General features: G+C 42.1%; 1 protein-coding gene across 2 annotated transcripts in view; it reads right to left on the bottom strand.

The window, feature by feature from the left end:
- Positions 1 to 21,450, bottom strand: part of LOC139556958 (IQ motif and SEC7 domain-containing protein 1-like) — a 184,387-nt gene extending 162,937 nt beyond the window's left edge. For both annotated transcript variants that reach the window (XM_071371149.1, XM_071371156.1), the window contains exon 1: positions 20,790 to 21,450. In XM_071371149.1, the coding sequence (XP_071227250.1) occupies positions 20,790 to 21,049 (260 nt within the window). In that variant the 5' untranslated portion in view covers positions 21,050 to 21,450. The remainder of the gene's footprint in view (positions 1 to 20,789) is intronic.
- Positions 21,451 to 21,675: the final 225 nt, after the last annotated feature.

The following is a 21,675-nucleotide window of genomic DNA, read 5'->3' as shown; positions in this document are numbered from 1 at the left end:
GAAGCACAGTGGCTAGGATAAACTCTCGAGAAAGGCTGGAACCTAAGAAGAAACCTAGAGAGGAACCAGGCTCTGAGGGGTGGCCAGTCATCTTCTGGCTGTGCCGGGTGGAGATTATAAGTGTACATGGCAGGAGTCTTTACTTCAACATTATTGTGTTTTGATGCCTTCCTAATACATTTTAAAGACTTTCTAGTATATGTTTAGAGCCCTTTTACATCTGTTTGACCAGAAACCAAAGCCTTTGCTTATTCCTAATATTTATGAAACGAAAATGGTTGAAAAATGTATATTTTACATTTCAGTAATTTAGCAGATGCTCTTATCCAGAGCGACTTACAGTAGAAAGTGCATACCATTTGTTTCTTCATACTAGTCCCCCGTGGGAATCAAACTCACAACCTTGGCATTGCAAGCGCCAAGCTCTACCATCTGAGCGACTCAGGACCAAATAATAGATTATACGCTTCAATTTTTAAAAAATTGACTCTTAGCTTTCATTTGACACCAGATTTGCTCCTATGAACTTCAGGTGTTGGTGCTCATAGGTGCTTTTACATCGAAATGATCCTAATAATATCTGGCTAAGAGGAAATGATCACCAAAGCCATTTCTTCTTCCTTGTCTTGTTTTAGGAATGACCTGACCCACAGTAATTGCTTGCATTATTTGTTATTTCCACACAGTCAATTATTTACTGAGGTTAAGCCTAAAGGCCAAACATGCCTTGCAGCTTTTTGTTAGATAACCTTTAGATAATGCCAACATTATAAAAAGGGGAAAAGCTGAGATGAAAGAGGAAGTGTACGTGTGGCTATTTCCTCTTTCTCTCTGGGTATGGAAAGCATGACTAATTACAGTTTGTCCAAGGTGCTTTTAGGTGATTTTTCCCCCCAGGAAGATGGTTATTTTAAGTACTGTATGTGCGTGTGACTATGAGCATCAAACCAGCCTTTATGGACCTACTTGCAAACAGTATTGATGTTGTTCAAAAAATAAGCATCAAAATTGTTGACATTTTCAGATTGTTTGGTGCAAAAACAGACAGGTATGAAACAAATTCCTGCAAGCTCGAATGAAAAATGATGTCATCGTGTCAAAAAACCATGTGGGATTTACAGAACTTTTTTATAGAAAACAGAGAGGCACTTTCCCAATTTTGTGGTTGTTGCTTTACATCACAACAATGTCACCAAACGATCGACGACACGAATGCCCGTTCAGCAACGGCAGCTCACTCAAATTGGGTGTCCTGAAAGCAAACATGATCCTTATCCAGTTTTCTAAGACTTCTAAGTACCAAACATCTATGTACAGAAACACTGCCCAAGCAGCAGAAGGCAGCCTTTCAGCAGAATGTTTATGATATGGTGTGTGTGTTTGTTTGCATGTGTTTACATGTGAAGCATGTACATGGTTCGTTCCAAAACGCTATATCCACCTATTTTGCACATTAGTTTTTTCCCCCCCAGAAATGATTGCTTATGGGTACCTTCATGTTTGTGTAAAATATCACTGTTCTCAGATTTTGTTGTGAATAGATTTGAGATGTGTATTGAAATTTTTTTTTTCTCTAAACGCTATATATCCATTGTTTAGCTGGGAATGGAATGTTCGTATACTGTATATTTGCCTGTGATATGTGGTTGTCTCATTAGCTATCTTAAGATGAACGGAATGAGCTAATTGTAAGTCACTCTGCAGAAGATGGTCAAAAAAACACAAATCTCTCATAATGTCTTTAAACAATAAAAGCTCATTCTGAAAATGGATATAGAGCATTTTGGAATGAAACTCTTCATGTGCTCCTGCTCCGTGCTCCTGCTCCTCAATCTTCAGAGTAAATGAAGACCATTCATCATAAAGGAGACCCATTGCACCACACAGTTATGGTGTCTAGTTACCCCATTACTGAAATCCAAATGATCTGTCAACTCCTAATTACAGAGAGAAGTGTCTGGCTCAGCAGTTATGAGTCTGTCTGATCCTCTGGTGTGTTATGTTCTCATGAAGCTAGCCAATGGTCCATCTCCGTCCACAGCAGCTGATTGGATACCCCTTTCCAGTCCTTCTCCTGGTAGTTCAGCACTGAACAGATGTGTGCAAACGCACACGCACGCTTGTGTAAACTGTCAAAAGTGCACACATCACACTTGCACAAGTCACATGCAGACATCAAAAACATGCACACGGATGAGATGTGCCTCAATCATCCACATTCCATTTCTATCATTTCTATCTATCTATTTCCAGTGATTGCACAACAGTGGTCAATAAGTTATTTAAGCAATCGGTGGATGGCATGAGTGGAGCGGACCTTTAAGGAATGATACGCGCCGTCAGTCACCAGTATAGTTGTCAAGCGAGCTGCCATGCCTTTATTGACGGACTGGCTGAAAGATGTTTCATCTGCCTCTCAGCTCCACGCTACAGCACAAGCTAAGTAGAAATGTGGCCTGGTGTCTACCAGCTACAACTGAGACTCAGAATACATATTGATCACCGATCTGCATTTTTCAAACAACAAAATGTTAAAACTAAAGATAGTCAAATAAATGTCTCTATTTCTCTCCCAAAATCAAATCCTAGACTGTTGGCATCAGTGATTTTATAGGTTGGCATGTGTAGACTGTCTGTACAGAGAGCCCGATTTCTCCTCTCCCAACAGAAACTGAAGACTAGCACCGATCCCACAAAAGATGGCTGAATACACAGAAACTCATATTGCAATTTAATTCCAACTGCATTCCAGAATATATTGCTTGGATTTTGAACAGCCTTAGTAATCTTTAGTAAAGGCCAAGGCGAACCAGAAGGCATAGCATGCACTGGCAGATAGTGAACTGAAATCTTTCAATCTATCACACTACCAGGTATTTACAGACTGCTGGCTGAAGGGTAGACATTGGGCGATTCCAGCGATATAGACGTTACAATCGCATGCAAAAATCACACCTTTAATCTCACAAAACGGAGAAACAAAAATTAAATTAAACTTTTGATGTGTGTCTATAGTACCCCTTGTGGGGAGAAGTGATTGGACCTCGGGTTTGGCTGGTGAGCGTGTTCCTGTAAGACGTTGTGCCATGGGCTAGCACAAGAACGCGCTCTTTGAAAGTAGGGGTTGCGTAGCGACCCTGGGTTTATAAGCGCGCCTATCGAGTCTTGTGAAGGCACGCTGGGTTGAGGGTTCGAGCCGCGCTTCCTACCCGTTTCATTACAATGAAAGCGGAATTCTAAATATTGGCATGATGCTGAAATAAAGCAAATAAGATGCGTTATGGATGTTATAGGAAATGGACAAGCTTTTTGGGTAGACTGAAAATAATAGGGGGGGGGGGGGAGTCTTCGGTCAAAACAAAAACTATAATTTTAAAAAGATGGTCATTTCCATTATTACTTTAGAGAGTAGAAACCGTTATGGATGTTAGAGTCAGAAATAGACATTCACATCCTAAATATTCCTTTATCAAAATCTATCATAGCACATTTGTTGTCATTTGGAATGTTTAAAAAAAATAGGTCAGCAAAAGGCATAGTACATAATTATTGCATAATTAGAGGTAGCCTGAATAATATACAAGGCCAGGCACCACAACCTAACATTGCATTTCTATTTAACTTGATATATAAATAAAAATGTACCTTTACCATTTGAATGGAGACACAAATATAATATTTCTTTTTTTATTACTTTTCTGAAATATTGTAACAAAATATGCAAATGAGAGACTATACTGCCAATCCACTTTTCTGGACACTGGATGAGGTCGGTATTTTTTTTTGGGGGGGGGGGGGCTTTCATTTGGGGGGAAAATAAATAAAAGCCTTTGTTTAGTCCTAATTTTTAGGATGGGAAGTGGTTTATATATTTAAGGGGTTAAACCAAGGCCTCGTACCTTTTAAAGGGTTAATAAATTGTTTTATGATAAACCGTAAGGTCTCCTCTTCTAGGAGACCTCTGTGTGTGTATTAACACCTGTTTAGTGTGTTGTGCCCTTCAGACACTATCAGAAGGCGGAAACCGCCTACGCTCATACTCCTCCTGTCTGGGCCCCACCGTGGCTGTCTGAGGTTCTGAGAATACGACTGGTTGTCTGAGAACACAAGGGTGCCGCAGGCCTGATGAAAACAGCCACCTGTCAGAAGATGCTTGGACTTGTTCACCTGGTTATGACCCTGTACTTGTGATGAAAGGTCAAGTTTCGGTCAAACCCACTTCTAAGCTTTTAATTGCTGACAAGATGGTTGCTGCTGTCAGGGGAAGGTTAGATTTATTAAAATGTTGTTGCCAGGGAAACTCACACAAGGAGGACTGGGAGGCTATATGAGTTACAGGATGTCTTAGACATGTTGCAGAACCTGGGAAGAGCCATCATATACTGCACTCTGTACCAACGTCTGTCTACAATTGTATTACTAAAGGAGAATTGTAATACTTAAAACAAAGAGTGCGTTTCATTTCCATTACTAATGTACGTTTGATAATGATATAGACCTGATCATCTGTTGAAGAAATTTACGATTTACGATTTACGTTTATTGGTCAGTCAAATGACGTGGTCGCTGTCATAACCGTTCGAAGAGCTTCTTTGTATTATTATTTTGTGGCCGCACATTTTCTACTCTCCTCTGCTCCTGACTGCATGTGCTGCTTCTGCAGGGAGGGGGGGGCGTTGCCTATGCAACAACGTTTCATCACGTTGTAGAGTCCATAATAGAGCAGAAACGGACTCAACCTCAAATTCCCCAGCCGTCCAGTATTCAGTCATTCGATTTTTTTTTTTATAACGGTTATAAAAGGTTATTTTTTCATGACAGTCTTCATCCATAACTATCGGTTACACGGTAATTGTGCCAGCGCTTTTCAGGATCCCAGACACCCTCTAGTGCTCTTTGAGACCACCTCTTCCTCTGATGACCAAGGCTGTATAGCGGCTGGTTCCTGGGGCTATATTTAGCCGTTTACTCAGGCTTCACCGACACAGCCAAGACCCACACACATCACATTCACACTTGGCAACAGCAAGAGTGGCAAAGGTTAAAACGGCCAACCTCCTACAAGTATTACGTAAAACGTAGGAAATCGGCTGCATCAGTCGGGAGAGGCTTAATGGGATAGATTGGGAGGAAACTAAAGACAAACGGAGGTAAAAAATAACATTCGGATGATGCATTCTCTCTCTGCCAGACACGGGATCACAGGATTTTATGGAAACATATTTGTCAACAGCAAAAATGTCAAACCAAGTGGATGCAGTTAGTTTTGTGCATTATGCTGAATAGTTCAACTAACGTAGTGCAAGTGCTCCAAAAAGTAACCATGTTATATCCTGATACAGACGGCTACTGGTAGAGATTCGGGCGCATTTGTATATTTGTCGACAACCTTGGACCGATGGAGAAGTTGACAGTAGAACTGTCGTACTCTATGCCAAGGGACCTCTGAGTAGTAGAGTGATGACATATGAGCTTCCTTGTCCCCCCCCCCCACCCCCCATGTCTTTCTTATTGTTAGCTAGTTGTTGTGAAAGAAACACATTTTCAATCGGAAAGTAATAAAAACTATATCTGGTAATGGTGTGATTATCATTCTATCGTGACCCTGAGCAATGGAGCAAAATGCTTTCTCATGGTGGAAGTTTCTGAGAATCACCATTCTGCCAATAGTTGAGCAGAGATATGAGAGGGAACAAATCCCAATCAGAGTCCAATTAAATTGTGCATTATTAAACGCTCCATAATGAGAATCAAGCTCATCATTTTATGAAAAAAGGTACCTGTCAGTCAGCACCCACTGGGCAAAAACTGGTTGAATCAATGTTGTTTCCACGTCATTTCGACCAGAAAATGTAATGTATTCACGTTGAATCAACGTTTTTCACCCAACTTTTAACCTAAATCCAATGACAGGGTGACATTTTTTGGTTGGAGTTCATGTTGAATTCACGCTAGTTGAAAACTCAACCAAATGTATACTGAACAAATATATAAAAGCAACATGCAAAAATGTCAAACATTTTACTGACTTACAGTTCATATAAGGAAATCAGTCAATTGAAATAAATTCGTTAGGTCCTATTCTATGGATTTCACATGACTGGGCAGAGGCGTTTAACACAGAGAAATACTCCCCAGTTTCATTAGCTGTCCGCGTGGGTGGTCTCAGACGATCCCGCAGGTGAAGAAGCCAGATGTGGAGGTCCTGGTCTGGCGTGGTTACACATGCTCTGCGGTTGTACGGCCAGTTGGACGTACTGCCAATTTCTCTAAAACAATGGTTGGAGGCAGCTTATGGTAGAGACATTAACATTAAATTCTCTGGCAACAGCTTTGGTGGACATTCCTGCAGTCAGCATGCCATTTGCAAGCTCGCTCAAAACTTGAGACATCTGTAGCATTGTGTTGTGTGACAAAACTACACATTTTAGAGTGGCCTTTTATTGTCCCCAGCACAGGGTGCACCTGTGTAACGATCATGCTGTTTAGTCAGCTTCTTGATATGCCACACCTGTCAGGTTGATGGATTAACCTGGCAAAGGAGAAATGCTGACTAACAGGGACGAAAACAAAATATGTGCACAACTTTTGAGAGAAACAAGCTTTTTGTCGCTATGGAACATTTTCTGCAATCTTTTATTTCAGCTCATGAAACCAACACTTCACATGTTGTATTTGTCATTTTTGTTCAGTATAAATCAAAAACTAGAAGTTGAACTGATGTCTGTGCCCAGTGGGCAGAGACTGGGAGGGAGGCTGGAGAAGCATTTCATTTCCACACAGGACGCAGCCAGAATACATATGAGGAAGGTCTAAAGGCCTGGTCCTCAGACCCGTTTCCATTGTGACTACCAGACAAGTCTATCTACGAGAGATTCAAATCAGAAGATCAATGATCTTTGAAATAGATGCGTGAAATGAAGTCACATGATACACCGCACATCTAAGCCTGCAATGTATTTAAAAAAAAGAGTGTTATCAAATGACACAGGGAATGAAGAGGGCATTTCCAGCACCCCTCTCGGTTGGAAATCAAATTAAAAGGGAAGCTCGTGGCTAGACTAGACTCAGGCCCCATGGTAGTGTGTGTGTGCTCCCTCCCACCACCGTCCCACCCCCCTTGGAGTGGCCTTTACGAGAACCACCATCAGATACAGCTAAGAGCTCTCATTAAAGCCATCATTAGCCATCCTCATGGGGGCGGGCCCTGGCTACATCACAGGACACAAACCAAACCTTAAGTCCATCTTAATAGCCCTGATTGGAGCGAGCAGAGGTCAGCACAGCCTGGCTTCCCTCCAGCAGCACGACTCGGGCCACTGAGAAATGTTGGGGCGTGATTCTCAGAGTGTTTGGAGAACTGCACTTCATTAAAGGATGAAGGCTGCTCTGGGGGAATCTGTGTGTGTGTGTGTGTGTGTGTGTGTGTGTGTGTGTGAGCCCCAGAAGCAAATTGTCTGGCCATTGCCAGAGATTTATAAGTGGGTCTGAATGCAAATCATCCCTGCGTAGACATTAATCTAGAAGGGGGATTTCATTAAGGGTTTTCGCCAGAGAAAGGGAGTTCAGGCGCTCGTAAATTTGGCGTGGCACACTGATTGTTCAGCAGAATCGGCGGGTGAATGACTATACACGAGCAGCCACAGGAAGCAGCTTGCTAGATCATGCTTTAATTTCCTACAGAGGGGTCCCAAAACACATGCTAACACTGTTAGGACAATCTGCAGCCTGCAGTAGTTCCTTCAGAAAGGGCTAGGCTGCGACGCAGATAGTTTTGTAACTAATTACAGTAAAGACGGGGATACAAAGTGCTATATGAAAACTGACTGATTAGAGTTCTATCTGGAAAAGCTTTTTCGCCAAAATGAACAGCCTAAATAAGGACATTTCAAAATGTCAACGCACTATGCAAATTCTCCTGACCTGTTTATCACCTGGATAAACACTTAAGTGGGTTGTTTACTTGGCTGGCCCGTTCAGATGATCTAAAGATTGCTTAGTCTGCAGACACCCTGCTTAGTGGATCCTTTAATACGTCCTCATTGTACACACAGTGTGTGTCCCTGAATAAAATGACATAAGACCATCATCAACGCATTAGTTCAAAGCCAAGTTAGTAAGGGGCAATTTATAAAAATGTTTAAAAAAAATCAGAACCGAACATTGTTTCCATAACATATTAATGTTCCAATTAAAGTTGAACATACATTGAAATTATTAACCAACATTTACAAATCTTTTCAGAGAGCTGCCAAACACAGCCATTTCTAAACGCCAATATATGAACATATAACCTTCAGATATATTGGGTAATTAAGCAATATTAATTTGATATAAAACATGATTATTAACTGTGCAATAGACCCTATGAATCTACCCCGTAGAGGACATATTTCATTTCAGTGGAAACTAGATTATTTTTTAATTTTTTTTGAATGTCCCCATAGTACAAATTATTACAACCAAGTCAAAGTGGTAGAACATGCCTGTTCTGGCACTGATCCTTTACTTACTGTACACTACAGTACCAACAACAGAAAGGTCCGATTCTCTCTCGGCCCTTCGATCAGTTCTGACTGATGTTCACGAGCTCCATTGCCGCCCCGAATATGAGGGGCGCTTTAGAGCTGGGCCTGATTTGTCACACTGTCCATCAATATTTCATCAGGCAAGAATGCTTTTCATGTTTGTTTACTCTAGGCTACGTTTCATGATGCATTCAAGTGGCAGCCTGACATGGCCACCCCAGGGTCCTGCTGGAGCAATAGTTGGTGACGCACGTACAGTGCATTTGTAAAGTATTCAGACCCCTTCACGTTTTCCAGATTTTGTAAAGTTACAGCCTTATTCTACCAAAAACAGGTTTAGACATTTTTTCCAAATGCCTTATTTACATAAGTATTTAAACCTTTGCTAAGAGACTCTAAATTGAGCTCAGGTGCATCCTGTTTCCATTGATCATCCATGAGAGGTTTCTACAACTTGATTGGAGTCCACCTGTGGTATATTCAATTGATCGGACATGATTTGAAAAGGCAAAAGCACCCGATGGTCACTCTGACAGAGCTCCAGAGCTGTCAGAGTTCCTCTGTGGAGATGGGAGAACCTTCCAGAAGGACAACCATCTCTGCAGCACTCCAACAATCAGGCCTTTATGGTAGAGTGACCAGACAGAAGCCACTCCTCAGTTAAAGGCATATGACAGCCCAAACGGCACCTAAAGGACTCCGACAATGAGAAACAAGATTCTCTGGTCTGATGAAAACAAGATTGAACTCTTTTGGCCTGAATGCCAAGCGTCACTTCAGGAGGAAACCTGGCACCATCCCTACGGTGAAGCATGTTGTGGGGATGCTTTTCAGCGGCAGGAACTGGGAGACTAGTTAGGATTGAGGGAAAGATGAACGGAGCAGAGCACAGAAAGATCCTTGATGAAAACCTGCTCCTGAGCGCTCAGGATTTCAGGCTGGGGAGAAGTTTCACCTTCCAACATGACAATGACCCTAAGCACACAGCCAAGACAACGCAGGAGCAGCTTCGGGACAAGTCTCAATGTCCTTGAATGGCCCAACCAGAGCCTGGACTTGAACATCTCTGGAGAGACCCGAAAATAGCTGTGCAGCGTCGCTCCCCATCCAACCTGACAGAGCTTGAGATGATCTGCAGAGAAAAATGGGAGAAACTCCCCAAATACAGGTGTGCCAAGCTTGTAGCATCTTACTCAAGAAGACTCGCAGCTGTAAATCGCTACCAAAGGTGCTTCAAAGTACTGAGTAAAGTGTCTGAATACTTATGTAAATGTCTGCATATACTTTTTTTACGAAAAAAGAAACCCGCACACTGCTCTTGCTAGTATTACTGCTCTTTAATAAGCTTTACGTATCGGACTCAAGGCCTACGTCAGAGCTTTTGTGATTTCTTTTTAATTAGCACCCTTATGTAGACATAGCTCCACCCACATCCGTTCAATGCATCGAATGGGGTTGGAGTCGAGGGAAAATAAGTAAGTCTTACCAAATATAACAATGTGCATTTCATAAATATTCTAATAGTGTGTACATAAAACGTATTAAACACGTCTGTAAAACCACAATGAGGACATCCACCCATCAAGCAAGTGTTCATAAATCATTGGGTACAACGCAAGAAAAACGTCAAAGTAATCTGAAATGGTGGCATTAATTATTGTTCACATTTACAACATAACATTTCATCGTCAAGAACGTCAAGAAATAACGTTTGGAGGGCTAAAATTCCAAAACATTATCTTTTGCTCAGAGTATTATTTATTCCCCTGTCTGATGTGTTAACTTTCTTTATGCCACAAAATAAAATAAAAAAGGTAGAAATTTCTTATTTTTTCTCATCTTATTCAACTGTTATCATGCATCTTCAAAACAGATAGCTCTGATGTGCGAATACCTTTTGAAATCTTTTTTTTTTGTGCAAAAAAAATCTACAAACCTGTTTTTGCTTCGTCATTATGGGGTATTGTGTGTAGATTGTAGAAGGAAAACACATCCTTATTCTAAAATTGATTAAAATGTAACGTAACAAAATGTGGAAAAAAGTCAATGGATCTGAATACTTTCCGAATGCACTGTACACTCACATTTAATACCACCCCAGCCTCTAACTCATATACCAGGGACCATCAACTGTATTAAGCCACAGGATTTTTTTTTTTTTTTAATCACCCAGTTGGGGAACCCTGTCATAGACCATAGGTCGAATACAAACTCTTCCCTATATAGTGCACTCTTGGTCAAAAGTAGTGACTTATAAATAAACGTAAGCATAGCACTAAGTATTAAAGCAGACAAGTGGGCTTTTCGCCAGAGAGAGGCCCATGGCTATGCTCCACTTAGTCAAAAGCCCACTGAGGGATCCAACTGTTTTATGCATAACATCACTTAATTATCCAAGTGCTTTGTTGCAGATGCCTCAGTTGGTTTCTTTAAAACATCTTTAAACCAAGGACCTGGTTTGAATAAATTGTTTATATTTCCTGGAATTTTACTTATAAAATAAATGCTTTTGGTTACTTCACTTCTTTGACATCTTGCGGTTCGAGAAACTATCTCTGCAAAGATCGGGTCAGCATCCCAAATATTGTTTACGGCATGTTGGCCATTCAGGGCTGGGAACTGAGCTAGAATGCTAAATGAGAGCTTGCAGATGTATCTGGCGAGATAAGAAATGAAAGTGCTTGCAAAACCCCATTCATTCCCAGGCCCCAGAGGACCTGTTGGGATCAGAGAGGAGCCACTCTTATTAAACCTCCTGCAGCCTTCTAATGCATCACGCAAGAAGAAGACTGGACCAGGCCACAGTAAATACCATGCTACATATACCCATTCTGCTCAATGACAGACTTTTTTAGTTTGCTCAGGTTATGTTTTACTGAGTACAACTGGAGATTTGTGGCCAGCTAGCCTTAAGTAAGTACAAGTGACTTTGTTCCAGTCTGTATTTTGGCATTCAGGTGACAGGATTAAACTAAGCCATGCTATACTGTTTAACAATGAGGACGAAGCCTAACCTTATTTCCTATTTACTTATTGCACCTCCTGGCCTGACGTACACTTACACAACAACTGAATAATGTACTGTACATTTGTCCCGTCTGTCATCCAGAGACTCTTAAATGGTCTCGGGAAGATGCAGCTGTGGACGTCTGTCCTTTACAAGAGCTGATTATAGAAGCTGCATATGGTCAGCACAAATACTTAGACAACAGAGAGCTGACAAGGCAGACTGTTTAGGAAACATTAAGAAGAGCATGAGGCCCTCTCCCCGCCTGTCTCCTCTCCCCGGCTGACTCTGAAACTAACTGCTCCCTCACCTTCCTTTATTTCCAAGAATTGAGTGTGTGTGGTATGAACGTGTGTGTGTGTGTGTGTGTGTGTGTGTGTGTGTGTGTGTGTGTGTGTGTGTGTGTGTGTGTGTGTGTGTGTGTGTGTGGTAGGGTAAAACAAAGAACTGGATAGCAGGCTGCAGTGAGATTTAACCAGCTTTAAAGGCTCTTCATGGTCAATCCGTTATCTACAGTGGCCACACAGCGTTTACTGTGATACGGCCTCTGCAGACGTCAGGGCATTCATACTTCTTACGCTTTGTGTAGCAGAGCAGAGCTGTTGCGAAGGAAGTTGTCAAGGAAATGAGTTTGTGTTTTTACAGGACCCCCCCAGACCATCAGCCAATCATGTCAACCCGCAGTTATACAGCGCCCTCCGCATTGTTACAAAATTTGGGAGGCACACGGTGACGCTGTACGAAGCTAGAATTGGCCTCTGCGTGTCTCTGGAGGCACCGCAATTGCGTCACACCCTCCATACGAAGCCTCTGACCACATTTGGGATCAAGCATAAATTGGCTTTTACTCAACCTGATCCAGCTCTACTCCAGTTGGAACCAGCTTGGGAATTCAAGCCTATATAGGCGGTGAAATCAAATCAACCCCTGCCTAATCACCCTAACCTGGGGGCTAGGATAAAAACTATTTCAAATACATGTGCAGTGGCCCTCTCCCCTCTCTCAGAACATGACATACAGCGCTTCCCAGGGGCTCGCCTCACTGTGCAGAAACACCCAGGGAGAAACGTGTTTACTTAGCAACACAAGGCCAGGTGTCGCTTCGACTCTCTCCACTGGTCTGTGATTTGACAAGGAGATGTAGGGAAAGAGAGAGCTAATCATGCGCAGGACCCAAGATAAATGTCAGTTTAACAAGAGACGTCTCATCCAGCAGTTGACAGGATGTTCTTTTTTCTGCCCCTGGTATAAATAGACCCGAGGGGATAAAAATAACAACAAGACTAAAATAAAATCATTAAGGTGGTTTGAGCCAAAATAGTAGGCTAGAAATAAGCAAACTTTCAAGTTCTATGTCCTTGAGAATACCTAAACTCAAGATAAGAGAGGTTTCGTTTTGCGATTCAAGACTGCGCTGCCTCAATGACACGAAAGGCTGATGATTATCTAGTGTCTGATGATATGACGGAAGGCCTATGCTTTCCACACTGCTTTAAAAAGCACGCAGTAAGAAATTCAATAGGCATGAAAAAAAGGACAAAGAGCAGCACGTGAGAAGACCTGAATTACCGAATATGGTCCCGAACTTTATTGTTTTCTGCCAATCTCTATATAATGATTTAGATAATGATCAGTCTCAGTGTAAGTGTCATGTACACATTCCATTTTAATTACATTTTCCTTCAGCTGAAATTACCTTTACAGATGTCAGGCAGTCCTGCTATTTATAAGGAGACAACACATTTATATGCCATTTAGGATTCAGTAACCAGCGAGAAAACCAGGACTGGCGGAAAACGTGTGGCAAGGCGGCATTTGCCACAGAACTTTTCAATCGAGTGTGGCAGCACTACACCGCTTATGATTCAGTTTAATAAAATATATCGACACAAGACTATTTTTCACTCTGATCAACTGTAGGGTTACTAACAGCAGCAGCTGCCTGCATAGTCTAGCCTGAACCAAAATCTGGCTTTACAGTAGACGTTGAACATGGTAAATCTCCTTTGGATTCTGTTTCAAGTCTAGCGTACTATATGCCCTGTTCCTCTGGTCAGGGTAAACAAAGTGGTAATGTTGTGCATTTATAGCCCATTTGTTTGTGAGAAAATTTCAATGGGATAACATTTGTTTTATATTCAAACCTGGGTTGACTTGGCTACCTAAACTTTTTCAATCCAAAATTATTAACTTGAATTGTTCATTAAAACACAATGGCTGACATAGACTGTGAGTACATTTTTTATTAGGCCTACAGTGGGCAGGACTAAACGATGCAAACCTGTATAAAGCAAGCTCCGCCGTGTGAGTTTTACTGTCCAGTCATGTTGCTTTCTCTGAGTCTGTGTATAGGAAACCCGCCGAGTCTTTTAAAATATAATATTAACAGGTACAAGGTCGCTGCTGTTTCACAGGATTTTCATCTTCCCCAAGGAGGAGTTTTTTAAAGCCATGTGACCTGATTAGAACTCTGGTCTCATCCTAGCCCATATTAAACCTTTTTACAACAGATAAATCAAGTCATGTGGTACAATACCCAGAGTTGTACCTGTTTAGGTTACCAGGTCAGGAGAAACTACATGCCGAGATAAAAAAATAAATTCACCACACAACTCTGGAACCTGTATAAAACCCACTTAACATTCATAATCTCTGTCATATTTAATCAGGATCATAGAGGAAGAGCACAGACTGCTAAGTAACCAGCATCACATAGCCTAGGCCTCCAGTACTATCTCTCAGTGCCATCACCTATAATGTAAACCCTGGAAGGCTGATGCTATGTATTGTCCAATTAGAGGCTTTAAAAGCTACCGTACGCCATATTGGTACTCCCCAGAAGCAGCAGTCCTCCACAGGAAATAATGGAATTCTACAGGACAAAATGATGTGCATTTCTTTGTTAAAGTGGGGACATTATCACTAATACTTTCTAAAAATATACTTTAAGGAATAGGTTATATTTTAAATTATGTTCAGTTCACATAATATAATTTAAAAGTATGCATTAAGGTGTCTGTAATAGAATTGACTTGTCAAAAACTAATGTAGACGTTCTCCCGAGTGGCGCAGCGGTCTAAGGCACAGTCTATCGCAGCACAGTCTATCGCAGCACATCGCAGTGCTTGAGGCATCACTACAGCCCTGAGTTTGATCCCGGCCGTGACCGGGAGACCCATGAGCACAATTGGCCCAGCGTCGTCCAGGTTAGGGGAGGGTTTGGCCAGCTGGGATGTCCTTGTCCCATCACGCTCTAGCGACTCCTTGTGGCTTGCCGGGCTCCTGCAAACTGACTTCGCTCGCCAGCTGTACAGTGTTTCCTCCGACACATTGGTGCGGCTGGCTTCCAGGTTAAGCGAGCAGTGTGTCAAGAAGCAGTGTGGCTTGGCAGGGTCGTGTTTTGAAGGACGCATGGCTCTCGACCTTCGCCTCTCCCGAGTCCATACGGGAGTTGCAGCAATCGACTGTAACTACCAATTGGATATCACAAAATTGGGGAGGAAAAGAGGTAAATGTAAAAAATAAAACTATATGAATGTAGACATTAATAAATAATGAATACATATTTTATTCAACGGAGGAGTAGCAAAATGGCTGTGCGGTGGTTCAATACGTCGCCCCGTCAGTCATCCAGGGTTTATATACATCATTGGCTATCACCCAACCAATGATGAACACTGAGTGTACAAAATATTATGAACACCTGCTTTTTCCATGACATAGACTGACAAGGTAAAAGCTATGTTCCCTTATTGATATAATTTGTTAAATCCACTTCAAATCAGTGTAGATTAAGGAGAGGAGACAAGTTAAAGGAGTTGTAAGCCTTGAGACATGGAAAAACTCAATATTAGGAAGGTGTTCTTAATGTTTTGTACACTCAGTTTATATAAACTAGAGCCGGGACGATATACCGAAACTTGTTGACACCAACCACTTATTGTGGACATTTTGCAGATGTCGTTCATTATGATAAATAACCTATAGGGCCCAACTAGAGAAATGTGAAGTTTGAAATAAGTTTGCTAATATGGGTGATTGTTGATGGGACAATTGATAGCTGTGTCGTTCCATGTCATTTCAGCAAGCCATGACACCCACCATCTCAGATTGTTCTGAAATCATTTTTGGTAGCTAGAAACAGATAAGCATTCCCGCAACATTATTGTTTATAATATAATCTCAGAGAAATTAAGTTAATTGATTGGACCCAGAATAGGCCATTTTAATTAATAGGAGTCATATAATATTCAATAAATATAATACCCAACATCCAATTTGGAAGAAACTTTTTTCTAACAATGAGTCAGACATGAAGCATCCAACGAAATGGTAAAAAGCCACCAACGGAGCCCCAACACCCCACGCCAATCCCAACCCAACAAGTACACAGTATCAGTTCTCTATGTCTGACAAGTAGTATGGAACTGCGGCTTAGAGTATCATTTCTTCATCCTATATAATGTTCTCAGGGAATTTGGTGATGGTTACTACATGATTCTACATGTGTAATTTCATCGTTTTGATGTCTTCACTATTAAAACCCTTGAATGAGTAGGTGTGTCCAAACTTTTGACCGGTAGTGTACATATAACCTCAATTACATCGACAAACCTGTACTCCCACACATTGACTCGGTACCCCCTGTATATAGCCTCATTGTTGTTACTCTTATTTTTCTACTTTAGTTAATTTAGTAAATATTTTCTTAACTGCATTGCTGGTTAAGGGCTTTTAAGTAAGCATTTCACGGTTCTACACCTGTGACATTTGACGCATGTGACACATTTTTTTTGAATGGACTTTAAACAGTGCTAAATTGAGGAGGGTAATCCTGACAGCTTGTGTATCACTCGGTCTGTGATATATGCTCCATTACCCTAACCTATCCCGCCCTGCCTTGCCCTCGGCGGCTAAACCTCCTATCATCCCCAGACAAGAGCCACCCAGACTGCCCTCCTACATAAAAATGAAACATGGAAGTAATTGCATAATTGATCTATCCCAGAGCTTGTACCGCATTCCATAAATATCCTGGATTTATGTCCCTGCCCCACACATGAAATCCACTTAAAAGACTAGCACACCGAGTCTAAGCTAGCCTGGCATGGGAGAGTCCTCAGCCAACTGAGGTTACCAAACAGGGAGCAGACAGACTCCATGACACTAGTGAACCTGACAGCCTGGAGGCTCAGTCTGGTCTCTGGGATGAGTGACCAGGACGGAGAGAGGTTGAGATGATGATGAAACCATGGGAAAGACATGGCAGTGTTTTGTATTGATGACAAAACAAATAATATGACCCTCAGACAGTCATACTGCAAATCTATTTTTGAGTCTAATGCCCGCCAACCGGATGCAAGATAAAACTTGATTTACACAATTAGATTACATAATAGCCCACTACTTTGTAAACATGGTTACCACAAAACAGATGTAATGATAACAAAGCCCATCAAGTCAGGAGCAAAGGAATAAAATGCACTCAAATGAAGAAAAAAAAAATAGCTTAGAATGATTTCAAGGACATTTCATTCATTTGAAATGTTGGAAACCCTATTGAAAACGAATTGCTCCACACAATAACTCCCAGGTGCTTGAATGAAATGCACAGTGCCTCAAAGGTTTCCAAATAAGGTCATATTCCAAGCTCTGTATGGCAAAACTTCTATGAGATCAAACTGTGCATAAAGCTTCCATTTAATGTGCCCAGCAGCTCAGACCCACAGGGAGAACGCGGTAGGTAGCCTATTGATGGACAGTTCTATTACGGACAGTTTCACATGACCCTCCCCTTGTACTAAAACATAAGGATTACTAAAACATACTAAAACATAAGGATTACCACCACATATAACAATAACTCTAGCAACCTGGTGTTTATAAACATGGATATCAACTTGACCACTTCAGCATGGTTTTGTGGCACAGTCGATGGGTTGAGGGTTCGCCAACCAACACAACTCTCCTTGCCTGTCTCATTACACTACAATCATTGACTACAGCTCAGCATTCAACACCATAGTACCCTCCAAGCTCATCATTAGGCTTGGGGCCCTGGGTCTCAACCCCGCCCTGTGCAATTGTGTCCTGGACTTCCTGACGGGCCTTCCAGGTGGTGAAGGTAGGAAACAACATCTCCACCCCGCTGATCCTCAACACTGGGGCCCCACAAGGGTGCATGCTCAGCCCCCTCCTGTACTCCCTGTTCACCCATGACTGCGTGGCCATGCACGCCTCCAACTCAATCATCAAGTTTGCAGACAAGACAACAGTAGTAGGCTTGATTACCAACAACGACGAGACAGCATACAGGGAGGAGGTGAGGGCACTCGGAGTGTGGTGTCAGGAAAACAACCTCTCACTCAACATCAACAAAACAAAACAAAAAGGAGATGATCGTGGACTTCAGGAAACGGCAGAGGGAGCATCCACCTATCCACATCGACGGGACAGTAGTGGAGAAGGTGGAAAGCTTTAAGTTACTCGGCGTATACATGACAGACAAACTGAAATGGTCCACCCACACAAACAGTGTGATGAAAAAGGCACAACAGCGCCACTCCAATCTCAGGAGGCTGAAGAAATGTGTCTTGTCACCTAAAACCCTCAAACTTTTACAGATGCACAATTGACAGCATCCTGTCGGGCTGTATCACCGCCTGATACGGCAACTGCACCACCCTCAACCGCAAGGCTCTCCAGAGGGTGGTGCGGTCTGCACAACGCATCACCGGGGCCAAACTACCTGCCCTCCAGGACACCTACAACACCCAATGTCACAGGAAGGCCAAAAATATAATCAAGGACAACAACCCAAGCCACAGCCTGTTCACCCCACCACCATCCAGAAGGTGAGATCAGTACACGTGCATCAAAGCTGGGACCGAGAGACTGAAAAACAGCTTCTATCTCAAGGCCATCAGACTGTTAAACAGCAATCACTGACTCAGAGAGGCTGCTGCCTACATACAATGATCAGCTAAGGGGGAAATGTTCACCAACAGGTTTCTGTGCCAAAGCGCCACGCAACCAATAAGCAACGCATAACTGCATAGCAATTACTGACATCGAGCGCTTATCATCATAGTTTGCGGTTTCAACACCACAATCAAATTGACACACTCTCTCTCGACAAACAGAAAATGCATCCCTCCCTACTCAGTATCAAACGCCTGGCTTGACAATCTACGAATGTCATTAAACTTTTTGCTGGTTTGTAACGGATGCCTCTTTCCATTCTTCAAATGGCCGGGGCACAGTTTGAATGCTGGAATTATATTCGAGCGGAACGGATGAATGTGCGCAGGTAGCCGACAAGAGACTTTTGAAGTAGCCTAATCGGAGTATTTGTGACAGGTTATGTTCATCCCACACATAAAAAGGTAATACATTTAAAAAAGTTAAATGGACAAATATTTAGGCTATATTGAAGCGTTAGGTTCTAGGTCATAAATAGTGACTCGGATCGGAAAGGAGGCTAAACGTGTGTTGAGCTTTCCGAAATAACTGGGCCTGCTGGAAGCACAGGCCTATGTGGCTAGACTCTATAGGATGACCTGTGAAAATGATGATTGGCAACAAACAGCGCATCAGAAGTAAAAATACAGCCAGACTCTCCTGTGCCTTTCTAGACCTTATAAAATCGGTCCAGAGTAGACCTGCAACTGATCCAAATGGAATGAAACATTCAAATAACAGGGTTTTTACATCCATTATTCAAATGACATTTTCACTGCTGTTTACAGCCTAGAGTAGAATTTAACTCAATTGTACGGACTTTAAAACAACTATGCAAATATCCGTTGCATTGTGGCACTGTAGGCTAGTCGAGGTAGGAAATGGTGTTGTCCCTAAGGCCATACAAATTGTATTAACTGTATAACTGATTTATTTTGTTGAAAAGTGAGGTGAGCCTCCAAAGAATATATTTTTTTAAATCATCATTAAAATAAATACAAGTTGCACTGCTTGTAATAATACTAAACAACCTTTTACAACACGTAGCAACCTCACCAATATATTTTAGCCTTTTGGTATTGTAGCAAACGGTCGCTGGTGTGAAAGACAAAACAAATCTACACATAGTGGCAATAGGGTTAATCCGCTTGCTGGGAATTGTAACGTGGCTCATATAGCTAGGTTTGCTTCACTGCCCCCATACTTCACTGCCCTCATACCCGTCGCCAAACCCACTGGCTCCAGGTCATCTACAAGTCTCTGCTAGGTAAAGCCCCGCCTTATCTCAGCTCACTGGTCACCATAGCAGCACCCACCCGTAGCACGCACTCCAGCAGGTATATCTCACTGGTCACCCCCAAAGCCAATTCCTCCTTTGGCCGCCTCTCCTTCCAGTTCTCTGCTGCCAATGACTGGAACAAACTGCAAAAATCACTGAAGCCTTACATCTCCCTCACTAGCTTTAAGCACCAGCTGTCAGAGCAGCTCACAGATCACTGCACCTGTACATAGCCCATCTGTAAATACCCCATCCAACTACCTCATCCCCATAGTGTATTTATTCATTCATCTTGCTCCTTTTCACCCCAGTATCTCTACTTGCACAGTCATTTTCTGCACATCTACCATTCCAGTGTTTAATTTCTATATTGTAATTACTTTGCCACCATGGCCTATTTATTGCCTTACCTCCCTTATCTTACCTCATTTGTACACACTGTATATATACTTTTTTTCTACTGTATGTTTGTTAATTCCATGTGTATCTCTGTTGATGTATGTGTCAATCTGCTGTGCTTTATCTTGGCCAGGTCGCAGTTGTAAATGAGAACTTGTTCTCAACTAGCCTACCTGGTTAAATAAAGGTGAATTAAAAAATTAAAAAACTGGGTTACATGAGGTTGTGTTGCACACCCCCCTCCAGCCAGGTATTATTCTGCACTTTTTTCATTTTGGGGGCCTTGCCACTGACCTATGCAGGGCCTATTATTGTTCAATTATATTGTGGCGTTTCAAGCCTACTGGCTTGGCTGAAATAGAATGCCAGTGTCCAATTTGATTTATTCGAAAATAACTTTCGATGCAATCCCTTACTTTAGTCTATGTTATTAGCTATACGTCTATAGAGACTTTTTTTTATCTATAACATTATACAAAAGTGTACGTTAGTTGGTGTGCGTTTATCTGGGGTTTAAAGAGCAGATTCCTGCCGAGGACTTAGTAAAATATGGGACATTAATTGCGACATCTATCAAATGTTTTTCAATAGTGCAGTGAGTGCAATAAATTCTTACTTTTCTTGGGTGATGTTTTCCTTTATAGCACCTAACGTTGCGTGGCTGTTGCCCTGTTGCAGCAGCCTACATGTAGCCAGGTGCCGCTGGTACTGGTCTTTCAAGCAGGCGTTTTCCGAACACAAGTCGGACACCTGCAGCTCCAGCTCCTCTATCCTAGTCTTGTGCATCTCCAGTAACTCCTGTTGGGTCTCGATAATGTTATTAAGCTCCTTCAGATACTCCGCAGCCCTGGTTGGGTTCTCGGTCGGGCTTTCCATCTCGCTCCGACTCCGGTTGTCCCCCCGATCTCAGTTTTCTCGAAGCCCGTTTTCAACCTACGTTATGGCTACGCGCAGTTAAATTCCAACCCGATGTGCCTTTTTGCGCCTCGCCATTGTTTCCATGTAGTGTTTGAAAGAGCGAGAATGAAATGTGCCCAGTGCAAAGCGCGTTCCAACGGCTACAACTAATCTCCGAAAACCACTCCAGTTAGGGAAGAAAACACATTTAACCCTTAAAAGAACGTCGAACCAGCTGTGTCATATCCTTCATATCCCTTTAGTTTGCCAATTTATTCGAAACATATACGAAACATATACTATCTGAAATTAATCCCTTGTAGGCTACCGTTCCAAACCACCGTAAAATGTCTCCTTATCATCCTCGGGTCCACGTTGTACCCGTGACTTTTCGTAAACAGATGGTGGTTGTCAAGTAGGCGGGGTTTTCAAGTTTTAAGAATCTGTTTGGTGCAAAATTGAGGTTTAATAAAACCCTATTCGCACGGGACTAATATTACTAGAGAACGTTGGTTATGTCGGTATGACCCCATAATGTACGTTATTCCAGAGAACGATTCGGACGGGATTCGTTTTTTCCAAACTGACCCCTGTATTTCTTGCTT

Source organism: Salvelinus alpinus, chromosome 28 (genome assembly GCF_045679555.1).
Source record: "Salvelinus alpinus chromosome 28, SLU_Salpinus.1, whole genome shotgun sequence".
In the NCBI taxonomy this organism is placed as follows: domain Eukaryota; kingdom Metazoa; phylum Chordata; class Actinopteri; order Salmoniformes; family Salmonidae; genus Salvelinus; species Salvelinus alpinus.
Note: the sequence above shows the minus strand (reverse complement) of the source record. Positions and strands in the feature narration are given on the sequence as shown.